Source organism: Chiloscyllium plagiosum, chromosome 37 (assembly GCF_004010195.1).
Source record: "Chiloscyllium plagiosum isolate BGI_BamShark_2017 chromosome 37, ASM401019v2, whole genome shotgun sequence".
Lineage (NCBI taxonomy): Eukaryota > Metazoa > Chordata > Chondrichthyes > Orectolobiformes > Hemiscylliidae > Chiloscyllium > Chiloscyllium plagiosum.
In genome coordinates, this window is record NC_057746.1 from 361,880 (window position 1) to 375,547 (window position 13,668).

The 13,668-nt window shown below is 41.3% G+C and overlaps 1 protein-coding gene across 3 annotated transcripts; it reads left to right on the forward strand.

The window, feature by feature from the left end:
* The first annotated feature begins 1,314 nt into the window (after positions 1 to 1,314).
* Positions 1,315 to 13,241, forward strand: LOC122541265 (zinc finger protein 271-like). 3 transcript variants are annotated; one of them, XM_043677882.1, is made up of 2 exons: positions 1,315 to 1,479; positions 9,985 to 13,241. In XM_043677882.1, the coding sequence occupies exon 2, from the start codon at positions 10,425 to 10,427 to the stop codon at positions 11,454 to 11,456; it is 1,032 nt and encodes a 343-aa protein (XP_043533817.1). In that variant the 5' UTR covers positions 1,315 to 1,479; positions 9,985 to 10,424; the 3' UTR covers positions 11,457 to 13,241. The 3 variants fall into 3 exon arrangements, with proteins under 3 accessions (XP_043533817.1, XP_043533819.1, XP_043533818.1); XM_043677884.1 differs by lacking the exon at positions 1,315 to 1,479 and adding an exon at positions 1,639 to 1,657; XM_043677883.1 differs by lacking the exon at positions 1,315 to 1,479 and adding an exon at positions 1,651 to 1,671.
* Positions 13,242 to 13,668: the final 427 nt, after the last annotated feature.

Below are 13,668 nucleotides of genomic sequence, written 5' to 3' on the forward strand. Positions count from 1 at the left end.
ATAAATAATGGAGACTTTGTAAGCCTCAGCGCGCCTTTTCTTTAAGGGTGCCCGACTCTGCAGACTTGACTTGTTAATAAAACTTTGTTTTCCTGAATTTGTCTAGAGCGATTATTGAGAAGCGATTTTCGTTTCTAACAATCACCATCTGAAATGCCTGGATAAGCCACTCAGTTCGGAGGCAACTCAGGATGGGCAGCAACATACTGTACAGAAATAAAAACGTTTGGCACAGATTCATAGTGTGGGTTCAGCATTCTTTCTTGGAGATTTTCAAACTGACAATATCAATATGAGACATGATTTGGAGACAGACACACACAGAGACAAAGGCCCACATGCACACATATATTTTGTGGGGTGAATTTGTATTGCAGAGTTACATTGTACTTTGCTCAAAAACTGCATGAATTTATGTAAAACTCCGTTATCTCACTTTTTAGATTAGAATCAATCTAAACATCATGGCATAGACAGAGAACACAGGGGGCCAACACCTTCAACATATTGTCTAGCTATCACCATTGTTAACAGCTGACCCGAGAAGGCAACTTTAAAAAAAGGTTTTGTGATTTACACATGAAAGAAGTGAAACTATCACTGTATTCTAACAGATGAAAGGCTTAACAGACAATCAATTTTTCAATGTATAATTTCAGTTACATCACACTGTAAATTTTTGCTATAAATTCTGTGTTACGATCGAGCCTTCCACTATCACTATCGGAGCGCCGCTCCGAAAGCTAGTGCTTCCAATTAAACCTGTTGGACTATAACCTGGTGTTGTGTGATTTTTAACTCAATATGAGACGTGTAACTTTAACCTCAAAGACAAATGCCGCTCACTACTGGACTTATCTCTCCACGCTTCAGGCTCACTGCCTTTATTCCTGATGAAGGACTTTTGCCCGAAACGTCGATTCCGAAGCTCCTTAGATGCTGCCTGAACTGCTGTGCTCTTCCAGCACCACTAATCCAGAATCTGGTTTCCAGCATCTGCAGTTATTGTTTTTACCTTGTTGGCTGGACCAGGTCAGGTGACAGATTTCCTTCCCTAAAAAGTATTAATTAAGCGTTTATTTAAAGCAACATTGGTTACATGGTTGTAATGAAGCTAGTTTTTATTTAAATTTGCAAATTTTCTTAAACTTTCACCAGTGGGATTGAAACCCATGTCTCAGAGCATTCGCTCCAGATTACTAGTCCAGACATTATCACTACGCGATTGCCTCCAGCATTGCTGAAGGAACTGAGTGAGGTTTTATTCAGATGGGACAATGACAGATTTAAACCCCCAACTGTTTTGCAGAACAAAATCACCTTAATTTCACCTATCACTTTCCCAAACTTCCGGAAACTCATATTGCTCCCGAAAATATTGGATTGGCTATGAGAGACATCAATCACAGAGCCCGTCCACACCTCTTCCTCTTCCAGAACGGTTTCACTTCCTGTAGGGCCTGAAAATCAAGTGAGATGGTGAGTGAAGGAGCAATTTGTATGCAAATTATATCCCATAATATCCACACCAATCTTTAGGCAGTCTGACTATCCTGTGGGCAATCAGAGGTGGAAATGTCCCTAATGCTGTGTGAGAAGATCCAGCTGAGAGAGAGCTGTTTATCGGTGTTTTGTGCTGAACTGTTTGACTGGAGCTGTGTGTAGGACATTGTGTGTTTATGGAAGCATTTCTCTTCTGATTTCCAGGCTGAGATTTGTTGTTGGTTCATTCCTGAATGGGAGAAGATTTCTGAGGATTTTTCCTAATTTCCTATTGTTCGATTCTGTGTGTGCGCGCGCGCGTGTATGGCTGACTTATGTGTCCATTCATGCATGTCAAATCGTCCAGTCGTGAGATTGTAGTAGACTGGACCTACACTTGGGAATTGTGAACCTTCTCTGGACCCCTCCAATGCCAGCACATCGTTCCTTAGATACAGAACCCAAAACTGTTCATACTCTTCCAAATGCGGTCTGACTAGAACCATAGAGTTTCAGTAGAACATCTGCTGTTTTATTCTGGCTCTCTCGAAATGAACGCGAACAATGCATGTGCCTTAACTGCTAACTGGGACCCTGTGGCAGACCTAACTTATGTAAGAATTGCTCATGAAGTTTGACCTTTCGGTGGGCAATTCCCGTTTCACTGACTGTCACAAAGACATGGACATTCGTGGACAGTCATTTGGGTAGTTACCCAGCAACTGTTAGGCTGCTGAAAAAGGTCGCCTAATACCAGGGTAACTAATTGAATGACTATCCAAATGTCTCCTGCACCCCCATCCCAGTTAAGCCTCCAAACATCCACCAACGCCTGACCTGATTAACCCCCTCAAACTTTTCAGCCACTCCCCCACCCACCAAATTCCTTACTAAACTGACCGGATAACCCTGTCAAACTCCCAGCTACCCTCCTGACTGGATCGCTGACCAATTCATGCATTGTTCCCACTTAACCACCTCACTCACTGACCCACCAGACCTTCTGCTCCTCTAGCAATGCTTTCCAAACTATGATCTCTACCAATAAGAAAAACAAGGGCAGAGACATGGGGACAAAAGCTGCAAGTTCCCCTCTAAGTCACACATCATCCTGACTTGGAAATATGTCATCATTCCTTCACTGTTGCTAAGTCAAAATCCTGGAACTGTCTTCCTATCAGCATTGGGGTGTTCCTACACTCCTGTGCTGAAGACTGCAACATTTCAAGAAGACAGCTCACCACCAACTTCTCAAGGTTACTTATAGATGGGCACATAAATGAAGGCCCAGCCAGCAATGTCTATGGTCCATGAATGAATTTTAAAAAGCCCCACCCACTTTCTCATTTCAGTCACCAATCTCACTCATTTATCAAATGCCCACCTACCCATCCATTCAGAATAAGGCTATTTGGCTTATCAAGTCTGCTCTGCCATTTGAAAGTGACTGCTGTGTTTTTCAACCCCATTCTCCTACCTTCTCCCGAAATCCAAAATTCCCTTACCAATCAAGAATCTATCTATCTCTGTCTTAAATTCAATTACTTTGACTCCACAGCCTTCTGCAGCAATGAATTCCACAGATTCCCCTCCCTTTGGCTGAAGAAATTCCTCTTCCTCTCAGTTCTGAAGGGTTGTCCTTCACTCTGAGGCTGTGCCCTCCTCTCTCCTCCCAGTTGAAACATCTTCTGCACATCTACTCTATACAGGCTTCTCAGTATTCTGTAAATTTCAACTAGATTTTCCCTAATTCTTCTCAATTCTTATCAAACACAGACAAATAGTTCTCAACTGTTTCTCATAATGACAAGCCCTTCATCCCTAGGATCATTCTTGTAAACCTCCTCTGTACCTGTTCAATGCCAGCACATCAGTCCTTAGGCATGGAGCCCAAAACTGCACATACTCTTCCAAATGCAGTCTGACCAGAACTTTATAGAGTTTCAGTAGAACATCTCTGCTGTTTTATTCTAGCCCTCTTGAAATGAGTGCTAACAAGGCATTTGCCTTCCTAACTGCGAACTGAACCTGCATGTTAACCTTAAGAGAATCTTGAACTAGGACTCTTAGGTCCCTTACAGCTTCAGATTTCCAAAATCTTTCCCTGTTTAGAAATAGTCTACACCTCTATTCTTCTAACCAATGTGCACAACCTCACAGTCTCCCACATTGTATTCTATCTGCCAGTTCTTTGCCCACTCTCCTAGCCTGTACAATCCTTCTGCAGCCTCCCCATTTCCGTGTCCCTCCGCCTATCTTTGTCATCTGCAAACCTAGCAGCAGTGCCCTCAGTTCCTTTGTTCAGATCATAATTGTATAACATGAATGCTAGTTATCCCAACATTGACACCTGCGGAACACCACTCGTCACCGGCTGCCATCCTGAAATAAAACCCTTTATCCCTACTCTGCCTTCGCTAGTAAGCCAATCCTCTGTCCATGCTGATACCTTTCCCCTCTTAATTAGCAGTCTCCTATACAGCACCTTGTCAAAGGCCTTCTGGAAATCCAAATAGATCATGTCCCCGGCTCTCTGTTATTTAACTCGCTCATTACCACCTCAAAGAATTCTAACAGATTTGTCAGGCATAACCTCCCTGGACAAAGCCATACTGATTCTGCCCTATATTACCACGCACTTCCAAGTACTCATTCTTAAAGTAGACTCTAAAATCATACCAATGACTGATGTCAAGCTAACCGGCCTACAGTTTCCTGCCTTCTGCCTCCTTCCCTGCTTAAACAGGGTGTTACATTAGCAATTTAACCACCCTCTTGGACCCTTTCTGACTCCAGTGATTCCTGAAAGATTACCACCAATGCCTCTACAATTTGCTCAGCTATCTCCTTCAGAAGTGAACTTCTTCAGAGGGTAGTCCATCTGGATTGGGTGATTTATCCACGTTCAGACCTTTCAGCTTCTTCATGGTGATTGCCGCTATTCCTCACCTCCACCTCTCACTCTCTTGAAGTTCTGGAATGCTGCTGGTATCTTCCACTATGAAAATTGATGCAAATTGCCTACTCCACCATTACTTTGTTCACTATTATTACTTCTCCAGCCTCATTTTCCAGCAGTCTAAAGTCAACTCTTGCTTCTATCTTACCTTTTGGATACAGTCGGTTCTGCTATAATGTAGTAGTTCCATTTTCGTGCAATCCTACATTATAAAAAAATTGTGTATTAGTAGAAACTAATGAGGCCAGAATTGTATTATAACCAATAAATGCTTTAAAAGTTCATGCTTTGGAAACAATGTCCCCAGTTCATCAATCGCGTTACAGCAAATTCACATTAATAAAATGTATGTTATAGCAGAATAACTTGTATGTAAAAATGCTCGTGCAATCTTGTTTGATAATACTAGCTTGCTTACTGTCATATTGAATCTTCTCCCCCTTATTGCTTTTTCAGTTATCCTCTACTTGTTTTAAAGGCTTCCCAATTCTTTGGCTTCCCACCCACCTTCACCACATTGTATGCTTTATCTCTTGCTTTTATGCTTTCCTTGACTTGCCTTGTCATGCTCTCCTTGGGATGAAATTAAGCTCTGTCTCCCAAATTACCTCTAGCAACTCCTGCCAGTGCTGCTCCATCATCTTCCATGCTAGATTCCTCTTCCAATCAACTCTGACCATCTCGTCTCTCATGTCTTTAGCCATTTGTAATACTGTTGCATCTGATTCCAGCTTCTCTCTCTTAAACAATAGGGTGAACTCTATCATATTATGGCCACTGTCCCCCAGGGGTTCCTTCACCTTCAGCTCCCTGATCAAGTCTGTCTCACCACACTGCACTAAATGCAGAATTGCCTGTTCTCTAGTAGGCTGTTCACAAGTTGCTCCAAAATAAAATCTTGTAGACATTCTATGAATTTCTTCTCTTGAGATCAACTACCAGTCTGATTTTGCCAGTCCATGTGTGTTGAAGTCCCTCATCATTACTGTAATAGGGCCTTTCTTACATGCCTTTTACATTTCCGGATTTATTTCCTTCTCCAGTGATGCTCAGAAGCCTTAAGCAACTCCTATCAAGAGTATTTCCTTTTCTTTTTTTTCCTTTCTGGTTCCTCAACTCTACCCAGACAGATTCTACACCTTCCGACTGCATATAACGTTTTGCTATCTATTTAATTTCTTAATAGCAAAGCACCCCCCCAAATCCACCTGTACTTTTGGTAGGACATTATCCTCGGATGTTTCGTTCCCAGCCCTGATCCCCTTGCAGCCATACTTTTGTGATAACCACATATTATACCTGCCAATTTCAATTTGCGCTCTAACCTCTTTGGACTTGTTTTGTGTACTGTGTGCGTTTAAGTACGACACCTTCAGTTCTGTGTTGACTGTCCCTGTTCTCATAGTTGTCCACTAACTTGCTGTGCTTGAAGTCAGATGCCTGACTCTTTCCTTACTGTCTGTACTTTACTTGCTCTGCAACTGATAATAGCCCCTGTTGAGCACCCACCAACCCCCCCCTTAAAATTTTTCCATTAATTTCCCATTCAACTGAACCCACACCTCCACTATTTAGTTTAAAGCCACAGCTCTGGTTATGTGATTTATCAGGACTCTGGTCCCAGCATGATTCAGTGGCATCCATCCCATCAGAACAGCTCCCTCCTTCTCCAGTTCTGATGCCAATAACCCATAAACTCAAACCTGATTCTCCCATAACAATCTTGAGTCACAGTGTTTACCTCTAATCAAATTCAGCCTGTGCTAGTTTGCTTGTGGTTCAGGTAGTAATCCAGAGATGACCACCTTTATGGTTCTGCCTTTTAATTTAGCCCCTAGCTACTCATATTTCCTCAACTAAAGCACTTTCTCCTTTCTACCTATATCATTGGTATCTGCAGTGAACCACGACATGTTTCGCCTCCCCTCAACTTCCCAACTTCCTCAAAGTCCAGTTGGGATATCTTGAACCTGAGCATGAGGCAGGCAACACAGCCTCCAGGACTCTTGATGCTGGCCCCAGAGATCACTAATTATTCCCTTGATTGTACTGTCCCCGTTACAAATACATTTCTGTTTCCTTCCCCTTCTTGAATGACTTCTTGTACCACGGTGCTTTGGTTAGTTTGCTCATCTTCCATACAGCCCACATTTGCATCCACAAAAGGAAAAGCAATCTCAAATCTGTTAGATAAGCTCAGGGGGTGAGGCTGTTCAGCTCTGGATGCCTCTACCTGTCTCACTTATAGTTACACCCTCCTGTCCCTGACCACTGACCGAATTAGGGTTATTTAATCTAAGTGGTGTGACTGTTGCCTGAAACACAGCATCCAGATAACTCTCTCCTCCCCTAATTTAAGCAGAGTTCCTCAAGTGACCAACATATTGCTACAGATGTGGTCACTATGAACCACAATGGGGTCCACCAGTTCCCACATCGTGCAGTTACAACATGGCTCAGCATTTCTATTTTAAATACTTAGTTCGTAATTTGATTTTTAAAAATGTTGTAATTGTCTTTTTGTTTCTAACCTGTAAATATTTCCCCTATTGACCTTCTGTTTGAAAGTAATCTATAAGAGACAGCTATCAACCAATGAACTTACGGTTCACCCATAATGGTAAAAACAAGGACTGCAGATGCTGGAAACCAGATTTTATATTAGAGTGGTGCTGGAAAAGCACAGCAATTCAGGCAGCATCCGGGGAGCAGGAAAATCAACATTTCGAGCAAAAGCCCTTCATCAAGATTCCTGATGATGGGCTTTTGCCCGAAATGTCGATTTTTCTGCTCCTCGGATGCTGCCAGGTTCTCCCATAATGTCACTCTTTTGTTCTGGCCCCTGATCCTGGGCTTCAATTTATCCTGTTAAAAATAACATTATATACTATGAGCCAAAAAAGGTAAACAAAAAGCACCTTGTTCACTTCTGCACTGAATTCCCCAAACTATGTACGCACTCTGGATGTGATCTCTCTTCCTTGACTGCACAAAGCTTCCTGACACATTCAGACTAGACCTTTAAATGTAACATGTGACAGCAAGTGCAGTCAAAGGAATTATGGTGAATGCACTGATCCATTTCCCAGTCCTCTGCTTAGATTTCTGCACTGAGGCAGTTCTTCAAACTCCTGTGTCGGAAGTACTTCTGATATCTTGTCCCCATTGTAATGTAGCAAATATGGCAAACAGTATGTGCATAACAAGTTCTCACGAACCACTGTTTTTTGTGAATGTTGATCAAGGGATTAATGTCAGCCTGGAGGCCACGCTTAACAAAAGTTACATTCTCAAGTGCACTTTAACAATTGGTGTCATGTTGGCCCAAATAGTGATTTGGAGATGCCGGTGTTGGACTGGGGTGTACAAAGTTAAAAATCACACAACACCAGGTTATAGTCCAACAGGTTTAATTGGAAGCACTAGCTTTTGGAGCGCTGCTCCTTCATCAGGTGGCTGTGGAGGACACAATTGTAAGATATAGAATTTATAGCAAAAACTTATTTTTCATCAAGTGGTTGTGTCCTGCACAACCACCTGATGAAGGAGCGGCGCTCCGAAAGCTAGTGCTTCTAATTAAACCTGTTGGACTATAACCTGGTGTTATGTGATTTTTAATTTGGCCCAAATAAGGTATTGAAGGTGTTAACTCCCCATGACGCTGTCTATGCCACAATGGTCAGGCTGATTCTAATCTAAAAACGGATTTACAGAATCTTACATGGATTCGTGTAACCAATTGTTAAAGTGCACTTGAGAATGTAACTTTTAAAAAATGTTTTTGCGATTTACATGTGAAAGAACTGAAACCAACATGGTCATTCTAAAAGATGAGAGACTTAACAAACAATCCAGGTCTTTTTCAATATATAATTTCAGTTACATCACACTGTAAACTTTTGCTATAATTTCTGTGTCTTACAATCTTATTCTCCACAATCACCTGAAGGAGCAGCATTCCGAAAGCTAGTGCTTCCAAAATAAACCTGTTGGATTATAACCTGATATTGTGAGATTTTTAACTTTGTACACCCCAGTCCAACACCGGCGTCTCCAAATCATGACCTCAAACCTATGCCCTCTAGTTTGGACTTACCTCACCTGGAAAAATTGACCATTCACCTTATCTGTGCCCCTCATGATTTTATAAATCTTTATAAGGTCACCCCTCAGCCTCCTATGTCCCAGGGAAAAAATGTCCCATCCTATCCAGCCTCTCCTTATAACTCAAACCTTCCGGTCTCGTTAGCATCTTTGTAAATCTTTTTGACACTCTTTCCAGTTTAGTAACATTTTTCCTATGTCATGGAGACCAGAGCTGTATGCAGTACCCCAAATGTGGCCTTACCAATGTTTTACACATCAGAAACATGACATCTCAGCGCCTGTATTCAATGCTCTCACGAATGAAGGCAAGCATGCCAAACACCTCCTTCACCATCCTGTCTATTTGTGACACCACTCTCAAGTAACTATGTACCTGCATCCCTAAATCTCTTCGTTCGACTATTAGCCAAAAAAGGTAAACAAAAAGCACTTTGTTCACTTCTGCACTGAATTCCCCAAACTATGTACGCACTCTGGATGTGATCTCTCTTCCTTGATTGCAAAAGCTTCCTGACACATTCAGACTAGATCTTTAAATGTAACATGTGACAGCAAGTGCAGTCAAAGGGATTACGGTTAATACACTCATCCATTTCCTAGTCCTCTGCTTAGACTCCCTAAGTCCCTGCCTTTAACTGTGTAAGTCCTGCCCTGGTTTGTCTTACCAAAATAAAAAACCTTGCATTTATCTAAATTGAACTCGATCTGCCATTCCTTGGCCCACTGGCCAAGTTGATCAAGATCCCATTGTAATCTTAGATAACCTTCTTCACTGTCCACTATACTACCAATTTTTGTATCATCCGACATTTACACATGCAATAATTTTGATGGTGATAGGCACATTTTCAATTTAAAACTCCAGGGCTGGAGCCTCACCCAGCCCAAGTAGACATTCTATGCTCCCTGAGGATAATATTGTATTTCATTTTGAGGATAAATTTGTATAATTACCACCAAGTTTTATTGCCAGATTCTTCTGTTTTCTGCCACAGATACATCCACTACTGAAGCTGGGTGGAAGTAATTACTTTGCTATTGTTTGTTAGTCCCTTTGTTTGTAAGTAATATATCTCATGAACAAATTAACAGACTTAAACATAGGATATGGACCAAGAAAGCACTGATTAGTCTTTGACAAAGATGTGGATCCAGAGCTTAACAAAAGCTTTTTTTTATAGCTTTGTAATTCAAATCGCTATTTGCTATGACACTGATTGTAAATTTTATTGGCATATACTATAGGATAAAAAATCTGATGTTAAAAGATGGCTGACAGTCAAGTGGGGAAGAAGAAAGGTGCTGTGTCTGATCCTCCCACACAGGGGAATAGCAGACTAGCACTTAATGTGGAACAGTCTCTAACTGAGGAGTCAGTCCCTTCAGCAAAGAGGAGAATTTTGGAAGAAATAATGTTTTCTTTTTCTGTCTTGCAGAAGGAGTGCACCATACTTTACAAGAGAATACAGAAAGGACAGACACCACAGATATATCCTGACTGTCACCAAAGGAACAACTGGACAACGGAGAGAAGACATCCAGTCCCTTCACAGCACTACCCAACACAGAGATGGTTGGGCAGTGAAATCATCTTATGGAAATCAATCAGGTCAGGGGAGCTTTGACATATCATCAGACCTGAAACTGGTCAGTGGTGTGCAATCTTCTTCAGAATCAATATTTTTGATGGTTCAGCTTTGGGTGATTGATCAGGGTAATGTTGGGAAGAAGTGTGAGTGGTTCCAAGTGTGGTGAGAGCATCAATCAACTTCATGAACTGACTCATGAGAGAGTCAAGTGAGAGGCAATTCAAGTGCCAGGCTCATTTGATCCCTGAATATACAGAGAGCAACTGTTACACAACAAGGATAGCCACATGGAAGAGAAACAATTCAAGCAGGAGGTATGTGACCAAGACTTCACACAGTCATCAACACTCATAGATCAACAAAACATTCACACTGTGGAGAAGTCATTCATTTGTGAAGTTTGTCAGAAAGCTTTTCCCCGATCTTGCGATCTCCTGAAACATCAGAGGATCCACACGGGAGAGAAACCATTCAAATGTGAGGTGTGCGACCAGGCCTTCACACTATCATCGACACTTGTGAATCATCGACGCATTCACACTGGGGAGAAGCCATTCAAGTGTGAGGTGTGTAGTGAGGGTTTTGCTCAAGCATCAACCCTGTTGTATCACAGACGCATTCACACAGGGGAGAAGCCATTCACATGTGAGGTGTGCAACAAATCATTCTCGCACTCATCTTCCTTCCGAAAACACCAACGCATTCACACAGGGGAGAGGCCATTTAAGTGTGGGGTGTGTGACAAAGCCTTTACCAGCTCAACATCATTCCTGATGCACCAGAGGAACCACACAGCAGAGAAACCCTTCAAGTGTGAGGAATGTGACATGGCTTTCACACAATCCTCTGATCTCCTGAGACACCAGAGGGTCCACACTGGGGAGAAACCCTTCAAGTGTGAGATGTGTGATAAAGCTTTCACCCGTTCAGCAACACTTGTGAGACACCGACGCATGCACACTGGGGAGAAACCATTCATATGTGAGGTTTGTGAGATGGCTTTCACCCAATCCTCTGAACTCCTGATGCACCAGAGGATTCACACTGGGCAAAAACCCTTCAAGTGTGATCTTTGTGACCAAGCTTTCACACGGTCAGCAACACTCGTGAATCACCGACGCATTCACACTGGGGAGAAGCCATTCCGATGTGAGGTGTGCAACCAAGCTTTCGCACGGTCATCAACACTTGTGAATCACCGACGTGTTCACACTGGGGAGAAGTTATTTGTCTGTGAGGTGTGTAATGAAGGTTTTACACAATCATTGGCATTGGTGAATCATCATCGCATTCACACAGGGGAAACCATTCCCATGTGAGTTGAGTTTTCTGAGCCATTGGTATCTTGGTGCACACAGGTGGAAAATGTTTAATTGTGAGACATATAACAAAACTTCACAAAATCATCGTTTTATGCCTCATCGCAGAATCCACATGGGAGTAACTCTTACAAGTATGAGGTTTACAATAAACTTTTTGTGATGTTTTCAACCTTCCTGGGGTACAATGTTTGTGAAACAGTATTCACCCCCTTCTTTGTTCTGAAAAAGTACCAGTTGATCCACATCAATGAAAAATCAATCAGGTCTTACAATATATTTCCTGTGGTAAATTCTAGTAAGAAAACTCATGTTTAATAATAAGTCTGCAGCCTCATTACATTTTCTGATCAAGTAATCAACGTATTTGAGTCAACTCAATGTTATACATATATTTTGATTGTAATTAGTGTCACTGTTGTCAATGACTAACTGCAACCGTTGTCTGTGAAGATACAACTGCAACCTGACAAGTGAAATCTCCCACTTGACCGAAACCAATGTGCAATGCTATGACTTACGCATTTTAATTTAATAGTATAGCTATTGCTGTGAACTCAATCAATGTTTAATGGACTGCTGTCTGCAGTCATTAACCTCTCATCAATGAACTTTTATCAGTTGAACTCAATATGCAAGATGCAGAGGGGTGTTGAAAATGTCCCTTTGTTTGAGCAAACAGCTATGAATTTCCAAGCTTTCAGTTCTGTGTCCTGAATTAGATTAGTCTTTTAATAATAACAGTAACTTGTAATGTCTAAAAGAAAAACACTTACTTTCCTTCAAATTATATAATAGCTTTGGTTCTGGAAGGTTACAAATTAAGTTTTATTTTAATTAGCATTGTGCAATTTTTGCTGTAGTTACTTATAAACATGTCAGTTTTTGTCAGTGAATCTCCTGACATTTTTACACACTGTAACTCTGCACTGACTTCTGCATGCTATGTGTAAAATTTTATGTATGAAATAAGTTGGTAATTTTTCTGAGTCTTAAAGCTGTGTACCATTTTGTAACTGTTAAATTTAATTAACCCATGTCCAGTAGTAGCAGTTGCTGTGGAACTCTATATCAGTGAAACAGTACTTTGGGCTAGAACGCTACAGTTCTCATTGAAACAAGCATTTACTAAAGTATCTACAGGATTGAGACTTCTAAATGAATTTAATATTTGAGGACAATGAGCCTCAAGTTTATGTTAGGCAGCAGAAATCACCAGCTCCCCCTTATCAAAACAACGCGTATAAGGAGACAATCATAAGGAATCTCACTATTTGAGTAGAAAGATTGAATTCAAGAGTAACTGCATTGTAAAGAGAGGGACGGCTTGCTAAGTGACTGGAACCTGAGTCAGCACTTAACAGTCAGTGACATCAATAGTGGCTGCCATCCCTAATCTATCAAACACTGCCTGATCCAATCAGAGACAGATCAAACACTGCTTGACCCAATCAGAGACTGATAACACACTGACTGACCTGATCAGATACTGATCTCACATTACTTGAACCAGAGACCAGGAACACCATTCATCAAGATCATCAGAAAATGCATTAAAAGTCAGTGGCTTTCTGCTACAAAGATGCAGAGATTGAAGATGACAACTCATACAGACTGGAAATTGTATACAGCTTTTAACAGGAAATGTTATTACATAGGAGAAAAACCACATTTCAACTGACCCCCAAGGCTTAATCAAGTAGCAAGGCCTGTGCTAAGCCACTAAAGTCATGGCCTAATATTAACTGTTACCCTTTGTTACTGAATAAATATTTCTTGAATTTATGAAGCCATAGACTATCTCAATATCTGCATCGTAAAAGTCTTAAAAGGACAAATTAAGTGAACGGAGACTCTCAGAATTAGTGTTATAATACCCAAGGCATGTACAGATTTTCCCAGTGCACCAACACATTCACACACAAAACACTATTGGTTTGAGTTCCCTGCTAAAATCTTCACTCAGCTTTCACACCATCTGGAATATCAGAGAACCTAACATTCTGGTGGGTGCCCATACTTTCCATCTCACCGTAGACCAACTTCTCTATACGAACTTAAAGCCGGGTCAGCTGCTTCGGTTATGTTAGGAGTGATCTGTGTTATGCTCACATGGGAGTTTTGTTCCAAATTACTATCTCTCCCATCATCGATACAAAAATTTCAAGAAGGTCAATTTAATCTTTGATCCTATCACTATATGTATAGAAGC